This window comes from Mastomys coucha, unplaced genomic scaffold (assembly GCF_008632895.1).
Source record: "Mastomys coucha isolate ucsf_1 unplaced genomic scaffold, UCSF_Mcou_1 pScaffold12, whole genome shotgun sequence".
Taxonomy (NCBI): Eukaryota; Metazoa; Chordata; class Mammalia; order Rodentia; family Muridae; genus Mastomys; species Mastomys coucha.
In genome coordinates, this window is record NW_022196894.1 from 32,340,227 (window position 1) to 32,367,181 (window position 26,955).

General features: G+C 43.4%; 1 protein-coding gene across 2 annotated transcripts in view; it reads left to right on the forward strand.

Moving 5' to 3' along the window:
- The first annotated feature begins 2,482 nt into the window (after positions 1–2,482).
- Ropn1 (rhophilin associated tail protein 1) overlaps positions 2,483–26,955 on the forward strand; it is a 35,051-nt gene continuing 10,578 nt past the window's right edge. Inside the window, exons 1-4 of one of the 2 annotated variants that reach the window (XM_031363761.1) lie at positions 2,483–2,659; positions 18,536–18,663; positions 23,967–24,084; positions 25,173–25,334. In XM_031363761.1, the coding sequence (XP_031219621.1) occupies positions 18,548–18,663; positions 23,967–24,084; positions 25,173–25,334 (396 nt within the window). In that variant the 5' untranslated portion in view covers positions 2,483–2,659; positions 18,536–18,547. Of the gene's footprint in view, positions 2,660–3,795; positions 3,915–18,535; positions 18,664–23,966; positions 24,085–25,172; positions 25,335–26,955 lie in introns of those variants that run through there. The other variant, XM_031363760.1, reaches the window with a different exon arrangement.

A 26,955-nucleotide genomic window follows, 5' to 3' on the forward strand; every position in this document is an offset into this window, starting at 1 on the left:
AGAGAAGCAAGGACAGAAGCAGGGACTTGGTCTAGGAAGCCACCGCTGTAGTATAGATGAGGCACAGTTTCCTCAGACAAAGGTACTGGAGATGGCGTGCTCAGGTTGGGGGTGATTTTGGCAAATGGATTGGAATATGAGCTATGAGAGAGTAGCATTCAGGGATAAAGCCATGAGCTTGAGCCTAAACCACTAGATGGTGGGGAGGGGGTGGGGGTTGGGGGAGGGGGGTAGAGCTGCCACAGCTGGGCTGGAAAAGCCTGAAGGAGCTGGCTTAGAGAGGATGTGGGACTGAGGTTCAGACGTGTGAAGTCAGGAAAGGGGATCAGGATCTGTAGTGGGCTTCAGAAGACTGCTGAAGGCTCTAATGAGGAGTTTAAGGAGGGGCTCTGCCAGAGATCTAACTTGAGACTGGGGGACATCGGTCAGGAGACCCAGAAGGTGCCGTTTGGATGCAGGGGTGATGTTGAAACCCTAAGTCAAAGGAACACAAAAGAGGCTGGGAGAGCATCCCAGAAGAGTTTTGTGGTACAGAAGGGCAGAGAAATGAGGATGCGAATGGAGGGAAAATAGAGTAGGTAGAAGTTAGACCATGTAGACTATCAAGGACAATCTAGCAGAAGAGGGAAAATAAAACGGTGACAAAAAGGTACAGTTCATCCTCGAGGCTCTGAGAGAGCAGAGGGGATTCGTATGACCTATATGACCGGTTTACTTTAAAAGATTTAATACGTGACACATCTAAAAATCCACACGGATTCTGAAATCTTGTGAGCATCCATGAGCCCACCACCCACTCCAAGGCTGGCCCAGCAATCACATTTCTTCTCCTGAACCTGCCTCTCTTAGAGTAAAGCGGCTTCCCTGAGTTTTATCTTCACTGGGTCCTAGTACCTTCTCTTTGCTGGATTCTTTCTGTATTGATTGACAGAGAGCTGCCTCTCAACCTCGCCTCCCGCAGAGACATCAGACCACTTCGGACAGCATTTTGAGATTCCTCACTTATATTCCTCTCTCACCTGGCACATTAAAATTCAATTTTTATCATATCCCATCACCAGATGGCTACTGCTTTATCTGATAAGCCCCTACTGCATGAAAATCATTATTCACTGTATTCTTCACGCTCAAGAAAGAAACCAATACATCTTCACATATGCACATGCACAACAGACCTCAGTGGCCGGAGCCCAAATAGATTTCATCTATTTGGAGACATCAAATAGACTTCTCCATCTCCTTTCTTTTTCCTCCCGGGGAAGACACACCTGCCAATCTCTGGTCTTCCCCAGTCCCGCCCATGCTGCGAGTAGGGGTGGGGTGGGGAAGGCAATACCAGTAACTAACAGGCCTTGGGAAGGCAGGAGATAGCCAGTGATTGATTTCTTTCATCGCTAGATCTTGCCTGTGGGTGAGTGGCTCCCCAGATCATCCAGGTATGCAAGCACCTGCAGGATTTTGACAAATAACAGCAGGACAGTTCTTTTGCAAGCGGATGGCAGCGGGCTGTGAGAAGCCCTCTGCATACAGAAACGGAACCCCTGCTTGCTCACTGAGGCTTGAAATTGCTTTAAGGAGAGACATCGGCTTTCATCTCCCAGCTACAGAAACCTTTGAAGGCCCTGGGTGAAGAGACTCATTGATTCTGGCTAATGTGCATTACTGTATAAACGGGCTAGAAGATGGGATGGTTGTGTCCAGACCCTTAAAGATGGATCTGGAGTGACAAAGGAGGTAGCAGACCACAGTGAGTGTTTGCTTGTCTCTTAAAAAAAAAAAAATAAGCACTATGAAATCAAAAGACCCGGAGCTGGGTTTGGGCCTACTGCCAGGGCTCTAACCATATGCCGGTCACCTTCGGCTTTGAGCCTGAAACTTATTCTCTAAAGGTGAAAGCTCCCTTCAGAGGACCTCTGAGCCTTCATTACCTTTGTATGTGCACAAGCACCCACCACATATGACTGTACTCTGCAGGGAGAATACACAGATATTCCTTCTTGCTCTGTGTCCCCAGGCATTCTGGGCTCTGCTCCTATATGCTCTAGCACCATCTCCTTCTTAGTCTGATGGAGGTTAGAAGGGAGGAATCTGGATCTGGCCTGGATCTATCACTAGCTAATCCTCATCTTGAGTGAGACGCTTAATGCTCAAGTCGTGTTATCTGAATGTGGCGGTAAGATAGCCACAAGGATGAACTGAGTCGGAGCCTGAAAAAGCCGAAAGAGCACTACCATGTTTGCTGTGTCCCCTAGGGCTTCCCCTTACCTGCTATTTCTGCTCTTTAGTCTTTCTAAACCTAAGGGCTCCATATCTGCCCAGGGCCCCAATGCCCACCCAAGCTGGATGGGCTCTCCACCACCACCACCGGTCCCCAGGCCTTTAGCTTCCTCCCTTCCTCAAACTCTGGGTGCTGGGGAGTCTGTGACATCACATAGTGTCCTTGCTCCCTGGTGGGCAGGCAGTAGAGTTGCCCTGGCAAGGCACCTAGCTAACAAAGGCCCAGGTGGTGCTTGCTGCTGTTTTGGTCCCACCCTAGCAGCTCCTCCTGCTCTCCCCCAACCAAGGGTCCAGGCGCTGGAACTCTCCCCACACCTCCCGCCTGATACCAGGCGCGAGGAGTCGCCTGAAGCCAGACAGCCCCTTTGGAGGGCAAACTGAGGTACCCCAGAGGGGAAGTGGAAGGGGGTGGTGAACAGCCCTGGTCATGCCAAGGCTTCAAGGGACTCACCTGGATTCCCAACCATCTCTTGCCCACAGAACCTGGAAAGAGCCTACAGAGATCTTTAAATGGGGGAGTATTGCTTTCTGGCCAAATTGTGTGTGTTACCCAGAATTACTACATTATTGTCTTTTAAAACTGTGCACTGTGGCTTAGAAGCAATGGGATCTGGTGAGCCCCTCTGTTTTTCCATTTGTAAAATGGGCATAAGAGCACATTTGGAAGTACCATCGTGGGGATTAAGGGATGTGACAGACACATTATAAACTGGACTGCTAGTTCATTTTTACCAGTATCTACTAAACTCTGAGTTCCAGGCATTAGGCTAGCACTGGAATTCTATCATGAGCAAAATACTAACCAAGACTAACCTGGGGTTTAGAATAGACAGAGAAGAAACATATTTAGTCAAAGAATTGAAATAATCATGTCAACTTTGAACAAAGTGTCATTGAAAGGGTGTAGTGGATCTGGCTTGGAGGTCAGGGGAGAATTAAGCTGAGCTAAGAGGAGAGAATTAGTCTATGTAAAGTAGGAAGCCCATTCCAAGCCAGCATAACTGCAGGTCCCAAACCCTACCACTTTCTATTTCAAATCAGAGCAAGGATGTACAGGGGCTTGGTCCTGAGTTCCAAGAGCTGTTCATAGAAACAACTCTGAGATTCTGGTGTGTGGAGCCTTTTCACTTCTATGACTGAACCCTTAGACCACACCAATAAAACCAAATGAAATTCCAAAAATGAGCCCATAGGAGATACTTCATAAACCTATATTCTTTAGCCCTTAGCAAGTATGAGTCGGCTCGCTATTCTCTGCTGGAAAGCTTGAAGGTTTGATTTAGGCAGGCATTTATTGCATCGTAAGGACTGGGGGTGGGCCCTGGGATGTATAATGGAAGAGAGCCTGTCCAAACCAAGAGCTTTAAGAATGGAAAAACACTTTATAGGATACTGCGATAGTACAACAGTCAGATGGGGTGGATTCCCCCCCACCCACTTTAAAAAACTGAATGTGAGTAGGCTAGGTCATACTGCTCAAAGGCTGAGAAGTTGCATCTGGATGCCAAAGAATCTAAGATTCCAAAGCTTTGTGATTCAAGAGTGTATGGAACTCCTGTATGAGTAAGTACGAGACAGTAAGTGGCAGGGGAATCTGGCCTGAGCTTCCTCCTGCTGTGTTGGACATTTCTACAAAGGTAAAGCTGTTACCCACCTTAATTTCCAGGCTTTGGAAACCAAGTTATTCTACCCTTACTCTCTACCCCTACCTCCTCCCAAATTCTGTATATCCAATTTCCTAAACATCTGTTTCACAGTCTCTCCCTACTTCCTTGAGCCATGAAGCTCTCAAGTTGTGCCCAAAAAACTACCAGGCTTTCCTCTGCAGGCTTCCCTGACTGAAGCCCCACTCTGCTCTATTTAGTTCACTCCTGAAGCTATTGGCCAATGTGTTTCCGTGCCCAACAAACAGAAATAGCACCCGTAATTTTAACAAAGAAGGTTCCACATGAAATTTTTCTTTAAGAATAAATGGAGTATGCAGGGATCACAAATACAAAGAGCAGCCTTGAGCCGGACCACTTCAGGAAACGACCGATCCCAGAGCTTGTTGTAGAGGGTTGTGGACACAGTTCACTGGAGGACAGGGATGCCAACCAGACAGAACTGACTCTTTGGGATACCAGAGAGCCTACTTACTAGCAGGTGACTCAGTAGCACTATTCAGCTCCAGAGAGTCCCAAGAAGGTGCCAGGTGTGTTTGTTAGCTTTCCATCATTATAACAAAGTGCCTGAGGTAATTAAATTATAGAGAGAAAAGACTTGTTTTGGTGGTTCTGAGATCAAGTGGCCCCATTAAACTGGTCTTCTGGCAATAGGAACACATTGTAAAAAAAAAAAAAAAAAAAAAATGGAAAATTGTGGCAGAACATCCCCTGAGCCAGGAAGCAAAGAGAAAAGGAAGAATCTAAGATCCCAAGATCTGTTGGGGGCATGCTCCCGATAACTGAAGAATACCTCCACTGGGCTGTACCTCTTTAAAGTTCAGTCCCTCTCGGTAGCATCCCCCCGGGGACCAAGTCTTTAACACACAGTCTTTGATAGCTACCAAACCATAGAACAAACAAAATGGCCAGCTGTGGGTACCACAGACATTCACTGTAGCAGGAAGGCACTCGAGAGATGACACAGAGCAGGGGACCAGATGCAGAAGACGCTGTGCTACAGGGGTCCTGAGCTGGGGACACTTAAGGTTTCTGGAATTCAGCAAGGAGACCACATCTGAACCATCAAGAAAAATAGCTGCCTCCTCCCATGACCCTCTCCAGTGCTATGTACACACAAAGTTTAATATGAGGCAGCTTATCAATATACATAGGTGCAGGGGAAAATACTGAAAGACCTACTTCCATTTTTTTCTCCTGAGGCAGAGGAGGGTGGCTTTGGAGTTGAGGAGCAATGATTTGATGGTTAGTGTATCAAGCCAAAAGCAGAATCTGAAGTGTGGACATAAATTATCTCCTGGCTCACTACTACCATTAAGGTACAAAGCCTTTAGAGGAACTCTTATATTCAGATCTGGAGCAACAGATCCAGCCTTAGACAGACCCCACCGTTCCCTTTCATCCACCTTAGCCCCATGATTACAGTTACTGAATTCACTTGTTTCTAAAACCCCAATAATATTTGTCTTCCTGGCAGGGTGAAATCCCTCTTCCTTCTCACAGCAAACATGTTCAATGAATAGGTGCCCGCTACTTGGGACTGTTCTGGTGGATGGGAACACAGCAGTAAGCATTCTAGGCTTCCCTGCATCTCAGTTGAAATATCATCACCAGTCTTTGGAAATTATCTTCCAAGCGACTCCCACTCCTTTGTTCTGTCTAGAATGGGCTCCTTGACATTTTCCATACCCTATTTTAATCACAGATCTTCCTCTCAATTCCCTACACTAGTTCTTAAATTCAATGTGTCTGACTTATTTTTTTTTTTTCTGTATTCCAGTGCTTAGTCTAATTCCAAGAAAACACACAAAGTTTGGTTGGGCTGATAGATTTCCCAGGATCTGATAATTAAAGCGATGCCCAGGCCTAAGATCCTGTTCTAGCAGCCAAGAGTGCTTCTTCATTACAGCATCTGCCATTGGGATGTTAAGCTGCACCTTGCTAGGAAGGGCAGGAGCTGTGTGTGTTATGTGAGAAGAGAACAGTACAATGTTATAAATATGGAGAATGGAAACAGGAGAGAAACTTAGCCCTGGTCTTGTATTAAAAACTATTATGCATTCCTCTGAGAGCCTTGGCTCTGATACTTTAAGTCTCTGAATCACGATTGCCACAGGTATAACAGAAGTGGGGAGAACGGGTGAGCTGGAACGGGGTTAGTGCGAAGTGTCTTTATAGTTCACTTAAAGGACAAAGAATACTCCCATCATATTCTCAGAAAAGATAAGGCAAAGGTGACCCCAAATACAGACATCAGAGCCCCAAATCAGGGGACTACATTAGACAACTTTAAGAAGCACGTGACAGTCTATGGACACACCACTGGCCATGGGGGCCATGATGGGACATAGAGGAATCTTTTGAAATAGAGGTGTGACTAAGCTTAGATAGGTTGAGGTATCTGTGCAGTTGTTAAATGACTGAGCTCTAGCAGGTGGTAACTAGCAAGTCTGGCAACCTGAGCCCACCCGCCCCCACCCCAAAAAAAGATGAAGTCAAGTGAGCCTGTTCTTGGCAATATTTCTGTTGGCATCCAAATACTGCATCGGCCTGATGATGAACTTGGCCCAGTATAAAATGTCAGGCTTCAATAACATAAAGTTGGAGAAATAAACAAAGCAATATAAATAGGATAAATTGTGGAGAGTTTAAAAACATTTTATTTTTAGGCAAGGCCTCACAGTGTAGGTCCAGCTGTCCTCAAACTCCTGGGCGATCCCCTCCTGTCTCCCCAGTGATGGGATTACAGACATAGTTCCACCACACCAGGATTCAATTTGTAGAGATCTTGAAAGTCACGTGGAGAATCACTTTGATTAGAAAAGTACTAAAGGCCCACTGAAGGCTTTTTAGAGTGATTTAGGTGGTTTAGAAAGTTGATCTGAGCCAGGGAGTGGTGGTGCACACCTTTAATCCCAGCACTCAGGAGGCAGAGGGAGGTGAATCTCTTGAGTTCAAGGCCAGCCTGGTCTACAGAGTGAGTTCCAGGACAGCCAGGGCTACACAGAGAAACCCTGTCTCGAAAAAAAACAAAAAAAGTTTCTGGGGAGAAAAATCTCAAAAATCAAAAAGAAAAAGAAGGTGGAGGAGGAGGATGAAAAAGAAGAAGGAAGAAGGAAGAGGAGGAGGAGAAGGAGGAGGAGGAGGAGGAGGAGGAGAAGAGGAGGAGGAAGAGGAGGAGGAGGAGGAGGAGGAGGAGGAGGAAGAGGAGGAGGAGGAAGAGGAAGAGGAGGAGGAGGAAGAGGATATGGCAAACTAAGCTTTAGTTTCCTGGATTAGAAAATTCTTACTATTAGAACTTAGTACCGTTTGGTTCTTGTGAGTTCATCTAAGAGAACTGAAGAATGTGCACTGCCCTACTCTGAGTCTCCCTTCATGTGGAGCAACTGTCTAGAATGTACTTTAAAAAATTAGGACCTGCTCTGACAAACGACCTTTGTTCTCCTCTAAGGTGCTAAGAATGAACTTCCAGGATGCAAATGAGATTAGCCAATATGTCTTAGCTATTTGTGAGAACAGAAAAACATAGAAACATAGTATTTATTTACGTTTGGGTCTGCCCTAGAGAAAAATCCTTGGCATTTACTTACTTTCTTCAAGGAGAGATAGAATAGTACTGTGTGGATAGCAATGAACTAGACCTAAGTCTTGACTGTGCACAGCACAACCTGTTACCTGAGTGCCCATTTATCACCTTTATGCCTCTCTGTTGCTGTTTGAAAAGATGCTTGTTTTTATTCTCCCAATTTTGAAAAGTTAAATACACTGGATAGAAATGGACACCACAAAAAAAGATGAACCTAAAATGGCCATGATATATCACAGCAGGGCAATTGAAGAGATAAGAGAAGTCTGTTTGGGATTGTTTTATGAGGTAAGAGAGTAACCTAATCCATAGGTAACTGATGGATGGAGAATTTATGATTATTTGGGAATTATCAGTGTAGAGTTCAGGTTACAGTTAGAAAAATGTCATCTCCCAGCTACAATATGGTCAATTCTAGGGGTTCAAATCTCAAATGAAAACACAATTGAAAAATTATTTAAATTAGTATGTGCATGTGTGTGTGTGTGTGTGTGTGTGTGTGTGTGTGTGTGTGTGTACACGAGTGTGTGCATGTGTGCATGCACATGAGAGCCTCTGAAGGCAGGAAGTGTGGGCATCAGCTGCCCTGGAGCCAGATGTATAGGCAGTTGTGAGCTGCCCAATGTGTGTGCTGTGAACCAAACTAGGATCCTCATCAAGAGCAGTAATGAACTCTAGACTGCTGAGCCATCTTTTCGGGAGAGTCACTTAGGTTGAAAGAAAATGATCCCAGGAAGTAATACTGGCCAGCAGGAAAGGAGACCACAGACAGGGGAATATTAGGTGAGGAAAATAGCTTAATATTGGTGGCCTCAAAAGTGATAATGTCATCTGTCAACAGTGATGAAAATCATATTAGAAATAAAATAAATGATAACAATAGTATAAGGATAGGAAAAGAATATTGAGTTAGATTATTATAAACGCTTTCACTATCCAAGAAGTAAAAGTAATGGTAGACTTAATAAATTAGGGATACATATTGTAATCTTTAGGGTAGCCTGAAAGGGAAAAAAATAATGCATATCTCAAAATTGAATAAGAAAAAACTAAAATACTAAAAATATTTGTTCAAATTCAAAACCAAAAATCAGGCAATGTAAATATAAAAGAAAAACCAATATATTAGAAAGTATAGTAATAAATGCATTTAGAGCCATCAAGGGCTGGAGAGATGGCTCAGAGGTTAAGAGCACTGACTGTTCTTCCAGATGTCACACTGAGTTCAATTCCCAGCAGCCACATGGTAGCTCACAACCATCTGTATGAAATGCCATGCTCTCCTTTAGTGTATCTGATGAGAGCAACACTGTACTCACATTCATAAAATTAATAAATCTTTTTTAAAAGTAATTGATATAATTGAAAAACTTTCAGTATTTTTAAAACAGTTTATATACTTTTAAAGGATGTTTTTTAATACATGGCTTGTGAAACAACAAAATAAAGCTGACAAACCAAGTTGACCTTAAATATAAGCATTAAAACTATGTATTATGAAGAATTTTATAATGATGAGTTCATTCAAATAGAAACATTTTAAAATCTAAGTATTTTATATATGCTTATAATATATGTATATGTGTGTGTATGCTCTATAACAACATGAAAATTAAACCAGTAACAATGATCAGAACTAAAAGAACAGACAAAAAAATTATATAGACACTTCCCCACACATTTTTCCTCCCCTTTTTTTTCTTAAGGTGCAATCTCGCTGCACAGTCCAATCTTGCAGCCTTGCTGCCTTTTATCTCCCAAGTGTTGGAACCACAAGCACGTTCCACACTGCCTAGTTCAGATGGAGATCCTACATGTTTTCTTGTTGTTCGTAATGGAGCAAACAGAAGAGTTAAATGCAATGTCAAAGGTTTGAGCTAGGTAACTAGCCCTCTGGGTGTATATACCCCATGACCCTCAGCTACTACAGATTCCCCTTCCTTTCCAAGTACACTTAGAATATCCATGCAAACAATCTAAAGAAGAGATACAGATGGGAGGGAGTAAAACCTCAGAAAACGTATCTCCAAAGTGATGGAAGAGACAAGGAAACAGCAGAAACTAGTTATTTGGAAGCTACGTGGACTTAGGGCAAACAAGCTGGCAGAGCCATTTCTGATGGAACGAAGCAGTTCTTGAGGGAGCGACCAATTTTTTAAAAACACAATACAGAATCATGGGAGAAAAATATGTCACCAGAAGAACCATTAGATTCAGAAACGAGGGAAAAGGTCACTTCTATCTGTGAAATTAGTGTCAAGGCTGTCCGGGATGAAAGCATTCCTAGAAGAAGTTGAGAAGACACTCTGCAGAGGGAGGGGCAGTGGTCAGTCTCCGGGACAGCCTGTAAAGTCTGGCAGGGAAGAAAGTTAGATTATTCCAGATACAGAGAGATCACAAAAAGAGTTTTTAAAAGGAACGCAGATTTGTGGCTTACTTAATGGGAGATGTGCAAGGGAGGTGACTCGGATGGCGTTTTCCAGAGATCGCAAAGGGATAAATGTCATAGTGTTGTCCTTTGAGTCTTGTAGCAGGATAGGGACTTAGCCTGGTGTTGGCAGAGGGACTAGGAGACCTGGGGACATGGAGAGCGCAGAAGAGATTGCTTAAGTTCACTCTAACACACCGCCCGAAGTCTCTCTAGTAGGAAGCGACTATGTCTTCTGTGAGTGAGGAGAGTCCATAGGTGGGAAGCAAGCTAGGGGTGAACTAAGACACCCAGTTATTGCTCCTGGGGAACACATACTAAGCAGAAGTTCTTAGTAGGTCAGCTATGTAGTTGGTGTGATATAAAGGGGGGGGGTGTAGTGGATGTTATTGTAAAACTTACATTGTTTTATGAAAGAAACATGGAGTGAGGCTTCAAGAACACCCTGGGTTGAATGTGGTTGTCAATTATGAGGAGCCTAATTTGACACAAGCCAAAGCACTAGAGTGAGTAAGGGTCAGTATATCACACTTACTATGGTAGCTAAGCTTGTACCATGTGGGTCCTTCTATCCTGGCTCACTAAGCTTGCATGACCTGAGAATCACATGACCAGCTCAAAATCTCTTTGTTTTGGTGTTCTCCTAAATCTAACAGATGATCAGAAACATTAAAAGATCTCATTGCCCTGCTGACCTCATCAAACTACTTTAGTCCATTTAGACTAAGGCACAACTGCATCTCTTTAGGAGAGTCCCCATCCCTCTCCTCCCCCAGTGCCTGCCCTGGATCACTTGGATTTTTTGCATTTGTTCCTCGACCCTCCCACTTTATTTAGACAGTAATTAAGGTGTCCTTAGGTCAGTGTGATTATCTGGAAACTATTTCTTTGCAATCAAAAGAAGTTTGTCTGCACTATCAATTTGTCTCCTAATTTCTTCCAGGAGTCTGATCAATATTTTAGTTAAGTCATAAAAATTAGCTAATTTTTCCTCTAACAACCAGCATTTTTCCAGATTACTTTGTAACAAATGTTAGTTTTACACTATATAAAAGCTCATCTTTTACCAGGAATTGATTGCAACAGCTACCAATAAGTCTCTTTTATCACATAGCATCATAAGACAATGAGGCACATTTTAAAGCAGAAAATGGGGCTTGACTTGGGAAAGATTTCTTTACAAACCCTGCTCCCTTTTGAATGTCAGCACACTGCCATGTAAAACAATGACATGTAAAAACAAGCAAACAATGGGGGTTGTTTTTGTTTTTTGTTTGTTGGTTGGTTTTTTGTTTGTTTGTTTGTTTGTTTGTTTTTGTTATCTCCAGAAAAGAGGATGAAGCCAGCAAAGTCCTTTGGGTGGGTAGTTTGTTAGGAACAGAGCAAAGAACTGCTCCATCACATAGCAGTCATATATGTGAAGATGGAACCAGGGTGGCCTGGAATGCATTATTAACATCCTTTTAAAGTGGGATTCGCAGCCACAGGTGACTGAGCAGAACAGGGTGCCTACGGGAGCAATCTCAGGCATACATACTTTTGGGGGTTCAGAGAACAAGGAGCAGCATGAGAAAAGTCCTAACTTCTGTCACATGGCTCGGTCTGCCCAGACACTGTCTGGATGACATCCAGAACATCATTATTGTCTTGCTATGATTTGCTTGGTACTTCTTGGCAGATTAGTTGAAGTTCTCCAAACTTGCCTCTCCAGGCACTTTTAACTAGTGCATTAAACAAACACAATCTACAGGTTCATCACGCTGCACAGAAACCTAGTAAGTCAGTATACGTGGAGAGTGCCATGTCTCCTAACAGGGCTGGTCCAGAGCTGCCCTTGCCCCCATTCCTTTTGGGTCCTTATGGGACTAAATGGCTCATTCCTCAGACAGGTTACTACAATGAGAAACTCTGATGTGGGAGACATCTTGGCTTTATTTCCTCATCATGTGACCATTTCTTCACTATTTGACCTCTGGATGACCTAAACCTCCATTGTCCAATTGTCACAAATGCTTTTACAGTTTTCTAGATCAATGCTCTTCCTTGGGTGGTTTAGGAGACTTCAGAGAGGCCCTGACTCTGGAAGGGAGGTATGTGTGTAGTCATCATATCCCCCCTTCACTCTGAAAGTGCACAGTGACAGAATACCTACAGGACATGAAGACTTAAGGCTTTAGTAAGCTGGACACCCGAGATACTTGGGATAGACTGAACAATGCCACTCTATCTGCTGATGTTTTCATAAAAAATATGCTATTTACATTAACACCTGAGAGATTTATTTGTTTTAAATATATTTAAATTTTTCAGTTTTATTTCTAAAATGCTGATAGACATAGACCATTAACAAAAGCAGTTGGGAGGGAAAAGTGGGGGTGGGAAGGAATTGGAGAGAAAGGAATGGGAGTAGAATTGATCAAAATACATTATGAAGTTCTCAAACAATAAAAAATGTAAAAAAAAAATACACACACAAGGTAATTTTGAAAAACAGAATCTTGATCCTTTGGGAACTGGTAAGATGGCTCAGTCAGTAAAGAGGCTTCCTGCTAAGCCTGAGGCTCTGAGTTCTGTCCTTGGGACCTACATGAGAGAAGGGAACTGACTCCTCAGTTGGCCTCTGACCTCTACAGGTGCACTGTAGCACATGTTTCCCACCCCATAAATAAATACATTTCATTCACAAGAGACATTGTACCACTTGAAAGTTTCTATTAAGGCTTGGCATAACTTACCTGGCACAGTTTTATTTATTTCCCATTTTCCCAGACGTTAGGCTTGCAAAAACTGAACAGGGGAAAGAATGTAAATTTAAAACAATTCTCTCCATAGATTCCTAAGTGAATTATGTTTCAATTACTGAATGGCTTGTGGGTCTTTAAAAAGTGCTGAGCTAATTAATAAAATTATATATATGTGTGTGTGTATGTATGTGTATATATATATATATATATATATATATATATATATATATATATGCTGAAGATCCAGAGTCTCACATCTGCTAGGCAAGTGCTCTACTGCTGATCTTATTGCCAAGTCCAAGATTATTCTTTACAGCAGGAAAAAGTGTATGTAAGGCATTCAAGGAGACTGTAGGCTTTGGGCTGCAGCAAACCAATGTTCAAAAAAAGTCAAGTCAAAGTTTTTGAAAAATTGAGCACTTAGTAAAGGGGACATTTAGAAAATGTTAAATAAAATGATTTAAATGGTAATATTTTAATATAAGTATTTCAAGAACCATATAATTAAGATACTTGGAAGTTTTTAAAGATGTTAAGTCATAGATTTTATTGAATTGATTGTATTATTTTTTCCTTTTTTTGTTTTAGAAACAAACATGATTTGTAATTTCTATAAACAAAAATAAATGAGTCATTAAAAATATATCAAATATCTGATTTGAGATTGACATCAAAAGCCAGAATAGGCAGTTATGGTGGTTCTGTAATCTTGGCACTTGAGAAGCAGAAACAGAAGGATCTTGAGTCCATGACCAACCTAAACTATTCAGGGAGGTCTTGTCTCCAAACCCAAGGATTGGGCCTGAAGCTCGGGGGTAGAGCCTTGGCTTGCCCTATGCAAGACCCTGTGTCTGATCCCCAGCACAAAAAAAAATTTCTTAGAGACAGATAGTGATAGTTTATAGAAGCATATACTTCATGGCAAAGAAGTAATGTGAAAATTTAAGAGCAGGTTAAAAAGACTTTGAAACACTTATGCATGAAGTTTGACACTGTGATAATAAATATATCACAGTTAAAGCGAAAATCAGATTTACAGGGGTGGTTTTACTGTCACATACACCAGGGAAAGCCTCTATGCACACCTGGCAGCAGGTGTCACACATAAAACTTTAAGCATGAACAAACAAGAAGTACTGAAAACCTGGAACTTTACTGACTGTGCCAAACAGCATCCAAATGGAATTTCAACTACTGTACACTTGTAAGTGGTTGTAAAGTTTGTGTCACTATAAACTGTTTACAAGTGTCACTTGCTTGCTGTACACCTGTTAGCAATCTCCCACACTCCCTATAAGGAGCTCTACTTTGGTGAGTAAAAGAGACAGAACAGGATTTAATGCAAAATGTGCACTGCCAACAATATTTGCTGCTACCCAGGCTTTCTCAGAAAGCTCAGTAGGGTCTCAAGATGAGCAGGTTGTGTGGGTTTGAATAGGAGAAAGGGAGACAGTTCAAGGGGCAGTAACCTCCCAGGGGAAAAAGGAGAAACGAAGGTATTATACATTGTAAATGTAGTTCCTTAGAAAGTGGCTGCAGTGAATGGTGCTAACAGTACTGGCAGGAAATATGTAGTTTAAAATATGTACAATTTGGGGGGCTGGAGAGATGGCTCAGTAGTTAAAAGCATTGTCTGCTCTTCCAGAGGTCCTGAGTTCAAATCCCAGCAACCACATGGTGGCTCACAACCATCTGTAATGAGATCAGATGCCCGCTTCTGGTGTGTTTGAAGACAGCTACAATGTACTTACATATAGTAAATAAATCTTTAAAAAAAATATGTAGAAATTGGGAACTGGAGAGATGACTCAATGGTTAAGAGCACTGACTGCTCTTTCTGATGACCTATGTTCAATTCTCAGCACCCCCAGGGCAGCACCCTCACACAGATACACATGCAGTCAAATCACCAACGTACATAAAATAAAAATGTATAAAATTTCATGGAAAACCTTGACAGTCTAGCTCTCAAATATGTTTTGTGAGCAGGGCTTTCTGGTCTATGAAAAGCAGTCAAGATTATGATTGTGACTGTCCTGGGTAGGATGGACCAGAGAATGACCTGAAGAACTGTCAATGGAATTCAGTGAAACTCAATAGTATAGAGAGAATGCAGGGCAAACCCAGTGCTTTGAGGCCACAGACCCAAAAGATGGGTAGTACTGTGTTCAGATAAGTTTTGTGGGCTGAGTGATGATGGCTCTAAAGTGGAGTGCTTTGTAGCATGCATGAGACCCTGGTTTCCACGCCTACTACAGACACATGCACACGTGCACACACACACACAGAGAGAGAGAGAGAGAGAGAGAGAGAGAGAGAGAGAGAGAGAGAGAGAGAGAGAGAGAGAGAGAGAGGAGAGAGAGAGAATTTGGGAGGAGAGCCCTTAATGAGAATCCAAAAGATCCCAGAAAAGGATAAGCTCACATGCTAGAGATACTGGGGGAAGATTGCTAATCCTTGTTTATGGGGAAGGATGAGTTACAGAAGGAGACGAGGAACAGTGCTAGAGAAAATAGGAACACTAACAAAAGGGTCTCAGCAGTAGGGACCCAGCAAGCAAAGGACTGGCTTATTTGGTTTATTTAACAAGCTATTTCCACATGTGTTCAAGCCTTGTCTCTGTCACTTTCCTCAGTGCTGTGATAAAACTCCTGGCCAAAGCCACTTAAGGAATCAAGGGTGGATGTTGGCTTACTGTTGTACATCATGGCAGGGGAGACACAGCTGCAGGAGTATGTGGCTGCTGGTCACATGGTGTCTTCAGTCAGGAAGCAGAGAGATGGGTGCTGGTGCTCAGCTGGCTGTTTTCTTTATATAGCTGTGGGCCTCCAGGTCAGGATGGTGCTGCTTACCGTTAGGGCTGGCCCTTGTACATCCACCCACCTAATCTAGATGATTTCTCACAGATGTACGAGCCTTCAAGCTGATTCTAGACCCTGTCTAGGATCTAGACGATATCAACCATCACTTAGATCATTGCAAAAATCCATTCCCTTTCTTAGTTTCATCATATATAAAATGATATCTACCTCTGGGCTATTTTAAGAATTAAAAGTGAAAATGTATTTATATCTAGCATGATAGTTGGCACAAGACACTCAAGGATACAATTGACTACTTTTAAGAAAACAATAGAAAATAAGAGAGAAGGACAATTTTTAAGAAAGTCTGAGTACCAAGGAAAGATCAGAGGAACAGGGGATATACTGCAGATGTTTAGTGGCCTTGGATCCCAACAAGGAGATGTCCTATATGCATCTCAGCTCTGAGCTGGTGGAGGCAGAAGAATCATTGGGGCATACTGGCTTTCAGCCTCGCCAAGAAAAATGTAAGCCCCAATTTTAGAAAGAGGCCCTGCCTCAAAGGAATAGGGAAAAATGACAGTGGAGGATCCTATCAAAATAAGTAAAGATGGTAAAATAGTGTGACCAGCTTCTTGGCGCCTCAGAAAATGGTTGAACTTACCATGTGACCCAGCTAGCCTACCTCTGGTTACATGCCCAAAAACTGAAAGCAAGAACAATTAGATAGTATGTACACATGTTCATAGCAGCACTATTAAAATCCCCCAAAAGATGCCAACAGCCTTTTCTAAGCACCCATTGACAGAAGAATGCATAATCCAAGTAACTAAACAGGGATACATATGTATGGAGTGTCACACAAGCCTAAAAAGGATGGAGATTCTGGCACGTGCTACCACACTCATGAAGCTGAAAGAAATTATACTAAATGAACTAAGTCCAATCTGGAAGGACAAATGTGTATGACTCATGAGTATAGGGAACCTAAAGTTTCTCAAATTCACAGGATCGAAAGGTGGAGTCATGTTTGTCAGTGGCAAAGGGAAAGAAAGCATGGGCCTTTTGTTCAATCACAGAGTTTCCATTTGGTGAGCATGAGCTCTGGAGATGGGTGGCGCTGCTGCCTACACAGCAGTGTAGACGTTTGTAGTGCCATGGAACTCTATGCTGGAAAGGATTAACACGGCAAATCAGATGCTACACATTTTACCAGAGTAAATTAAGATACACACAAATAAGATAAGCAGTCTAAGGCACTGTCGTTTACCAAATAAAACAGGTTGAAAAGTCATCAAAAAAAAAAAAATCACAATGCTGCACTTGATGGCTAATACCTGTTAGCCCAGCAGCTGGAGGTGGAAACAGGAAGACTGGGGGCTTCAAGTCACTCTCAGGGCAAATGAGTCAGGGCTGGCCTGAGCTACCTGAGACCCTGTCTCAAAACAAAACAGAGCTTGCAACAGTAGCTATGGAAAACATTGCTTAGTCATAAAAGAAATAAGATGTGTAATATAAATATAGCTATAAAGACAGTGAGATATCTATGCAGCTATCATCTGGCTTAAACCTGGAAAGTTGCTGGTGGTCTCAAGAGCCCTCTTGTATCTTCCTGATGACATCCTTCCCAACTCTAGATTGCTATTCATCACCCCTAGTCATTGCTACAACATTTAGGGGAGCAAAAGAAATATCCTGGTTTCCCATAGGCACCATGTGACTCCCCCATAGTGGTGTACTTCCAACTCTAAATATCTATCACCCCCTCATTATTACAATGTTTAGGGGATCCCAAACAATGCCCTGTTTTCCTTTGGGTACCATAAGATGCTCCCATGGTGATGTGTCTCCGTGCTCAGGGAGAACGGCAGGAGCCAAAGCATTTATCCCAATAAAGGAAATCTTTCCCTAAAGTGACTTGCCTCGAAGTCTCTCTTGTCAGTGGTAGCATCTAAATCAGCTATTGCATGGTTGGTGGTTTTTTTTTTTTCATCCCCCATCTTTCCTGTCTTTGAGGCCTTTCTAGATGGACTGTCCCTAGAGTTTAAAAACTGGTCTGTTAATTTCTGTGCATAACTGACACCTTTAAGGCCTCTTACTGTGGTTAGAGGTAAGCACGGATTCTTCCCATTTTCTTAGTTTGGATTATTTTGGATTGATAAAGCTTTGGGGGGGGAGCTATTTTTGTAAACTCCATTTCTTTTTACATATATAGTAGTTACTTTTATGACTTTTATAATCACCTTTTATATTAACTAGTGGAAGAGGTCAGTAAAATGGAGATATAGTTGACTTTTTATGAAGTCTAAAATTAAACATGATCCCCTGCTTCCAAATAAATACATAAATACATAAATACATAAATAAATACAAACAACTAAAGAGTAGTGGAATGCCACCGTCCTAAGACCACAGTCCTTTCTTCTCAGGGTTTCCCAACTAGGCATTGTTGGCATAGATCTAAACTTAGAGCTTGCCTGTGACTTCATGCTCTTAGGGCTGTTTCTCTCCTCACCCCACCCCACCCCCATAAGAAATCTATGGAGACAGCTCTCAGTGCGCATCCCTACTCACAGGCTGTTTCCAGCTGCATTCTCACACAAAAGATGTTAGCCTATGCACCCACACCAAACTTAGCGTCTTTTGTGGGATTTCGAGTGCAGGCCAGAAAGGGAAAAGGGGTCTTTTAGTTCAGTCTTTTGCTTTTGATGGGCCAAGCCCTGGTCTCTCCCCTCCTTGAGCTGCCATTCATATCCAACATTTGAGTTCTTTCCGACCACATTAGCCTCCGGGTCAGCTCAGATTCTTCATGTTCTCTATTCTGCATTCTGTGTCACTTGTATTGTGGGGACAGAGAAACCCACTGCTCAGACATGAGTTTAAGCCAGTAGAAAGTCTTCTAGACTAGCAGACCCTCCAAAACGAGTGTTAATGTAGGGTCTGGGAGATCTCTTATTCCAAACTGCATTTTTTTTTTTTTACAATTGCTTATGACTCAAATAATATTCTTGGGTTCTGTTTGGTCCTGCTTGTAGGTCAAGCGATCAATGCCTCAGACAGACAAGCAAGTATGCATCCCACCGGAGCTGCCGGAACTGCTGAAGCAGTTTACCAAAGCTGCCATTCGGACCCAGCCTCCCGATCTCATCCAGTGGGCAGCCGAGTAAGTAGTTTCTCTCAGAGGGCAGGGATTAGGAAAGAGAGTTTGTGGGAAACTAAGGAGGTCATCAAGCCCGCGGTCAGGCAGTGCAGACAGGTTAGTAGTAGTTAAGTCTTTAAACTCCACACACAAATGTATCCACACAGAGGAGAGGAGGAGATGCCTAAACTAGCCAGACTGAGTAGTAACATGAGGACAGTAGGCTACCTGGGGCAAATAGAATCAGTTAGCTTACCATGTCAGCTAGCACATGCCCACACAACCCATCCCTGCATCCCATCTCCTTTTCTGGTTGGAAAGGGTTTAGGAACCTGGCTGGCAGCTCCACTCGCCTTTCCCCGGTTTACACCTGCAGCTTGTTTTCCTTCTCACCGCTAGATGGCAGCAGTACACCTAGTGGAGTGGTGCACGAGCCTGAAGGGAGAGGAGGAGGAGGAGGTGGGATCTCTCCAAGCTGGTTTCCTCTGATTAATGAAACACCTTCCTTCATGGCTGTGGAAACACATACTTGGGCAAGACTAAAGACACGTTACACCCTGTCTTTGGGGAGAAAATTATTTTTTTTTATTGATTTTTTTTTTTTAAAACTGATCTTTCCCCTCTGCATGAAGATGTCCGAGGTCACATGGCTTTCTGGAAAAGGCTGCAGAGCTGAGTGAGGTCGAGTCACTCTACCTTATGCTTGGAGCACACTGGCTCCTTGAAGGGCCCCTAGAGGCTGCTCAGTGGGCAAGCTTGCACAACAGGGCTGACTTCACCACAGCGACTTTCCATAGAAAGCCTCTCAACTATGAAATTGCTTCTTAGACACACATGCCTACTGGAGAGTGAACAGCCTGGCTGGGTGCAGGGGGTCAGAAGCTTAGAAAAGACCTTACTGGGGCCTTTTTCTAGATGTTTCTCTTGCTGGATGATTACTTCCTTAGCGGCATCTCTGGGAGAAGATACTTCAGACTGGAGAGGGGAGGGGCTGAGGAAAGAACCTCCAGCAAGTGGTGGAGACACCAAGGCTGAACCAGAAGGAAGCTTTTTAGAATGGACAGAAAGCAACCAGTGGTGTCTTTACGCGGTCTAAACGGAGTTGCTTTGCTTAGTCGTGAAACCTGTGTCATTTTCTATCTTGAATTGTATGTGTTACCTCTAAGATTGGACTTTAACGTCAGAAGGCTAATTTCTTCTGACAGAGTCAGACAGATTTTGTTTTATGCCATATGATTGCTTACAACCGCATTTTAATGTTCTTGTGCTGCTGCATTATCGTAAGGGAAGTGACATTTCTCGATATTGTCCCTGACATTTATGGAGGAAAACTTTCCACCGTTGTAACCTGCTTGCTCCGTGTTGTATGATGTGCTATAAATTTTTTAGACATCCGTGCAAGATCAGTTTGTACTTAAACTGCAGTGAGAAAGAGCATGACTTACAACATTCTCTATCCAGTTTAGACATCAAAAGCACTTAGCGGACTGTTTTCTGTGGCTTACAATCCTGTAGTGTTTTAACAGATGGTACGCCATCCAGTATCTCCAAGATAAAATAGGTATTTAGTTCATAGCATGCAAGAATGTCCTCCCCTGTGTCCCATGGAGGAAGCAGTCAGCTCCCCAGCATCAGCGTGGCCCATACTGATTTGTCCTGGGGCAAGCTTGTGTGACAGCCAGAATCTGTGAAACTGTAAGCATGGAATCAGTCACTTGCAAATAGAATGCAACAATTCAGAAAACTAAGTCCATGGCTGTGGCTTTATTCTCTAACCAACCACACTCACAACTCCAAAGCTGTTTGGATAGTGCCATAGATCCACCCAGGCACTTCTGTAGAATGGGATTGCCATAATATCGCTGTCCCTGACATTTAAATCCCTTCCCCACTCCATCTGATTAAGGTCAGGCTACATCCCACTTCCACCCAAACACCGGTCTACAGAGATCACTCATGTACAGGCTCAAAAGCGTCGAAGTCTTCTATTTCTACAGCCAGTCCTACTGAGGACCTCCAGCTAACAGACAGGAAGCTGTGGGTTCTGATTCCTGTCTCTTTAGTTCTGTTTGCTTTGGGTCTCAGAAATGGGCACTAGTTAGCCTTGTCGTGTAGACTAATCCGAAAATGGATTTCTATAGAACAACCCCTGGGCTTTTGTTTTTGTTTTTCATTTTTTGTTTTTTCTTAATTTTAATATTTATTTTATTAAGTATTTTCTTTGTTTACATTTTGAATGTTCTCCCCTTTCTAGGTTTCCCCTCCAAAAAAATCCCTATTCCCTTCCCCCTCCCCCTGCCCACCAACCCACCCTCTCCCACCTCCTGGCCCTGGCATTCCCTTACACTGGGTTATAGAGCCTTCACAGGACCAAGGGCCTCTCCTCCCATTGATGACTGACTAGGCCATCCTCTGCTACATATGCAGATGGAGTCATGAGTCCCCACTATGTGTACTTTTTGGTTGGTGGTTTAGCCCCTGGGAGCTCTGAGGGTACTAGTTAGTTCATATTGTTGTTCCTCCTATGGGGCTGTAAACCCCTTCAACTCCTTTCTCTAGCTCCTTCATTGGGGACTCTGTGCTCAGTCCAATGGATGGCTGTGAGCATCCACTCCTATATTTGTCAGGCACTGGCAGAGCCTCTCAGGAGACAGCTATATCAGGCTCCTGTCACCAAGCACTTGTTGGTGTCCACAATAGTGTCTGGGTTTGGTGATTGTATATGGGATAGATCCCCAGGTGGGGCAGTCTCTGGATTGTCATTCCTTCAGTCTCTGCTCCACACTTCGTCTCTGTAACTCCTTCCATGGCTATTTTGTTCCCCCCTTCTAAGAAGGATCGAAGTATCCACACTTTGGTCTTCCTTCTTCTTGATTTTCATGTGGTCTGTGGATTGTATCTTGGGTATTCTGATCTTCTGGGCTAATATATCCACTTATCGGTGAGTGCATACCATGTGTGTTCTTTTGTGATTGGGTTACCTCATTCAGGATGATATCTACCAGATCCATCCATTTGCCTAAGAATTTCATAAATTCATTGTTTTTAATTGCTGAGTATAGTCCATTGTATAAATGTACCACATTTTCTGTATCCATTCTTCTGTTGAAGGACATCTGGATTCTTTCCAGCTTCTGGCTATTATAAATAAGGCTGCTATGAACATAGTGGAGCATGTATCCTTATTGCATGTTGGAACATCTTCTGGGTATATGCCCAGGAGTGGTATAGCTGGGTGGGTCCTCTGGTAGTACTATGTCCAATTTCCAAAAGAACTGCCAAACTGATTTCCAGAGTGGTTGTACCAGCTTGCAATCCCACCAGCAATGGAGAAGTGTTCCTCTTTCTCCACAACCTCTCCAGCATCTGCTGTCACCTGAGTTTTTTATCCTAGCCATTCTGACAGGTGTGAGGTGGAATCTCAGGGTTGTTTTGATTTGCATTTCCCTGATGACTAACAATGTTGAACATTTCTTTAGGTGCTTCTCAGCCATTCAGTATTCTTCAGTTGAAAATTCTTTGTTTAGCTCTGTACCCCATTTTTAATAGGGTTATTTGGTTTTCTGGAGTTTAACTTCTTGAGTTCTTTGTATATATTGGATATTAGCCCTCTATTGGATGTAGGATTGGTAAAGATCTTTTCCCAATCTATTGGTTGCCGTTTTGTCTTGTTGACAGTGTCTTTTGCCTTACAGAAGCTTTGCAATTTTATGAGGCCCCATTTGTCAATTCCTGATCTTAGAGCAGAAGCTATTGGTGCTCTGTTCAGGAATTGAGTTGGAATTTTGATGGGGATTGCATTGAATCTGTAGATTGCTTTTAGCAAGATGGCCATTTTTACTATATTAATCCTGCCAGTCTATGAGCATGGGAGGGAGATCTTTCCATCTTCGGAGATCTTCTTCGATTTCTTCCTTCAGAGACTTGGAAGTTCTTTTCACAACCCCTGGTTTTATACAACCTGGTGATGAAGGGGCAGAAGTATGTGATTCAGGAATAATAAGGCTTCAGGTGGACACACCCCGGCATCGGCTTGCTCATGCCCACTCCCTGTGGCAATGGCTTGACATAAGGCTTGAACTGTCTTTCACATCACCTCCAGAGTCCATCTCACAAGGCAGTAGCACACAGCAGACATATATAACTGAAAATTCTGAGGGAAGAAAGAACAGGACTCCTTCATAGGCACCTGTATTAGTCAGGGTTCTCTAGAGTCACAGAACTTATGGTAGTCTCTATGTAGTAAAGAAATTTATTGATGACTTACAGTTTGTAGTCCAACTCCCAACAATCAACTCCCAACAATGGTTGGCAGCAGCTGTGAATGGAAGTCCAAGGATCCAGCAGTTGCTCAGTCCCACAAGGCAAGCAGTTGAAGCAGAGTGAGCTTTCCTTCTTCCAATGTCTCCAGCAAAAGGTGTGGCCCAGGTTAAATGTGTATGTCACCACACCTTTAACCCCAGATGACCCTGCTTGAGCTTGTAGATCTTCCAGTCTTAATCTTCTAGGATTCATAGTCACTATGCCACCACACCTTTAATCCCAGATGATCTTGGACTCATAGATATTTCTATCTTAATCCTCTGGGATTCATAGCCACTATACCTCAAGATCTCCATGCCAAGATTCAGGTCGGAAACTTGTATCTCTCAGCCTCCAAATTAGGGCCAGGTGAGCCTTCTAATTCTGGATTGTAGTTCATTTCAGATACAGTCAAGTTGACAACCAGGAATAGCCACTACAGCACCATATCGACTTATGCCGCCCCTTCCTTGGCATGCCTCTCCTCCTGTGCCTCTCCTTCTGTGCCTCCCCAGGGTCTTGCCAGCCTTCCTTCCCCTTACTGAAATCCCACGCAGACCTCACTACCTCAAGCCAGAAACCCTTTCTCACTCCCCCCAGGAACATTCTATCTGCTCTTATCTTCACATAATCATGGTCTTCACACCTACCAGACTCACTTGAATAGATATCCTATACCTATCCTAGGATCTCTCTGTCTGTCTATGAAAATAAGACACTAAAAAGGGACAGGAGTGGGGATGCAATTGAATATGCCACAATAATTACATGCCAAGCTTTTATTGGTTGTTATTATACTTAGATAAAAATAAAGCTTTTCTAATACCCTAAGCATTCTTCATTCCTTAAAGTGGAAATAACACAATCAGATTTTTCCCATTGCAAACAAACCAAACACAGCAACATACTGTCTTTTATCTACTTATCAAAAAAAAAAAAAAAAAAAAAAGGAAAGTAAATTCATAAGTATCCAGAGGCCACTGGAGCCTGGGACCCTCCTCTATCCCCCATCTCTTCTTTTGTAGGTATTTCGGGGCCATGTCCCGTGGAGAGATTCCTCCAGTGAGAGAGAGGTCTGAGCAAGTCCCTTTGTCCAATTGGGCTGAGCTCACGCCTGAGCTGCTGAAGGTCCTGCATTCTCGGGTAAGGAGCTCTAGAGATGGTGCAGAAACTGCAGGTTATATCAGGGCCATCTGTGTGCCCACCAGGCAGCTGGCCATTAGCACTGCCCCCAAAGCTTATTAAGTCCTGGCCACAAAGTGTGTTTTCTTTCAGAGAAACAGGAATCATTTTGGAAGAGACTGACTCATTGGGCTGTCCTGGGGTCACCACAGGTCTCCCCAACCCCCAGATCTCAAAGGATATTCAGGGACTCAGTGTAATGTATAGTGCCTGTCCTAAAGGGTGTCGACATCATGCTAATGGATCCAGACTATGAGAGGTCAACCGCAGGCTAATGTGAAAACAACACACCCTTCAGGGAAAACCTTCCACGCGTTATCATAGGAGTTTGCCCGTGAATGGGAAAAGATGAACTGGCTTGAGAAAAGTCTGTGCTTTGGCCAGTTTTGGGGTTACACTTGAGTGGCATGTTGCCCCACATTAGGATAGAGGATAGGGGAGACTTGGGTGACCCAGAACACACTCGACCTTGGGTTCAGAGGCCCTGGCAATGTGTTGGAACCTTAATGGGGTACCCACACCCTCACTGCATCCTTAACTGAGGGGAATCCATCACTCTCCTTCACTCTTTAACTGCCAAGGTTTCTGTAGAGTGAACTCAGAAAAGCTCTCAAGGTCCTGGGACCAAAGAATGTTAGATACCCATCCTAAACCCTAAGGTCAGCCATAGGGTGCCACATGTCACTCATGCAGAGACAGGAGGGACACACATGAGATTCAATACAGAGAACTATGTGTAGTCTAGGAGAGATGTCTCAGGCTAGCCTCTGATGTCCCATCTGCCTCACAGGGACAACTAAAACTCAGAACAAAACTAAAGACCATAAAGGCATCATAAAAAATGAAACGGACCATGCATGGATCTCTTTACCATAATTCTGACATCTGGAGTTTAAAAATATCAAACTATATCACAGCATCACAAAGACAAATGTCAAATGAGATTCTCTGACCTCTCTAGTTCCCCATTCCCCTCCTCGTGCTGGGAGAACTCAGAGAATCTTTGTTTGTGGTTCTCACGTGCGTTTTTTGTGTTCCCTGTCCTGAAGGTTGGTGGCAGACTGATCATCCATGCAGATGAGCTGGCCCAGATGTGGAAGGTGCTGAATCTCCCCACGGACCTGTTTAACAGTGTGATGAACGTGGGTCGCTTCACAGAGGAGATCGAGTGGCTGAAGTTTTTAGCCCTTGCTTGTAGCTCTCTTGGAGTTGTAAGTGAGCTTTCTTGTGTGGTGTGACAGAGGATAGAGGGCTATGGGTGGCTCAGCAGTTGACAGAAACTGGGAGGGGAGGGGTGAGGCCCCAGGTCCAATTCTTAGTATACCAAAACCAAACTTTAAAATGCCCCATCATTTTTCTCTGGGCCTGGAAGGACAATCTACCTGCACCCATTCAGCTCTCTGAGACTATGAAAGCAAAACAAAGCAAAGCAAAGCAAAACAAAATAAACAGACAACCCCCCACCTTCTGCTCTCTAAATGAAGGTCATTTCCAAGCTCAGCCATCAGAAGTAAGGACTGGGAGGAGGCGGGATGACTATTATCAGGCTCTGCCAAAAGCTGGCCAAATTTGGCTTTGGGTTATTTGTGACTTTCAGCCATTGCCCTCTGATTAATTTTCACTGTGTTTCTACTGCATCGATGACTTTAAGCTGTCGGATAAGGTTTATTTGTTTGTGGGGTCTAGATACCTAGAAGCCATATTGGTAGAGAAGGTACCAGTGGTGCTCAGCCTCATAGACAACCATTGGTAAGCACGACTGGGCATATGCCTCAGAAATAAAGAGAGCAAGATTATTTATTTTGTTTTGTTTTGTTTTGTTTTGTTTTTCTGAAATAGGGTTTCTCTGTGTAGTCCTGGCTGTCCTGGAATTTACTCTGTAGACCTGGCTGGCCTCCAACTCAGAGATCCGCCTGCTTCTGCCTCCCAAGTGCTTGGGATTAAAGGTGTGTGCCACCACTCCCGGCAAGATTATTTTTAAAACAATGTTAAAGGAACAGGAGAAGGAGAGACTTTCCAGAATCATAACCATGGAGAGAGTAACCTCATCCCAGCTCAGGCTGTTTCCAAATTTGACATGTTTGAAAATTGCAAACACTGGTCTGTCTGGGCTGGTGTCCTGAGCAGACCTTGGGCGAAAGCTCTGCAGCTAGTCCCGCAACACCCAGAGGAAGCTCCACTTACAGGTGCTCTAACAAGCCCAGGATCAGAGGTGAGGAAGAACCAACATCTGTCCCAACACTGGGAGTAACTGGGACCAGTGGCACACAGGAAACCCGCCAGCCCAGTTACTTGGGTTTCTTCCTGTCTGTCTGGGCTGGTGCCCTGAGCAGACCTTGGGCGCAAGCTCCACAGCCAGTCCCACAACACACAGACAAAGCCCCACCTGGGAGTGGGGCTTTGTCTCTAACAAGCCCAGGATCACAGAATCACAGGATCACAGACACAGCTTGACTCTGAGGAGTTCTGACACAACCAGGATCACAGGAAGGACAGGCTCCAATCAGATTTAGCAAGGGCAGGTAACACTAGAGATAACCAGATGAGGGGGGGGGGTCGCGGGGGGCAAGCATAAGAAAATAAACAACACAAACCAAGGTCACTTGGCATCGTCAGAACCCAATTCTCCCATTATAGCAAGTTCTAGACACACCATTACACTGGAAAAGCAAGATTCAGATATAAAATCACTTCTCATGATGATGATATAGGACTTTAAGAAAGACATAAATAGTACCCTCAAAGAAATACAAGAGAACACAGGTAAACAGATAGAAGTCCTTCAAGAGGAAACACAAAAATCCCTTAAAGAACTACAGGAAAACACAATCA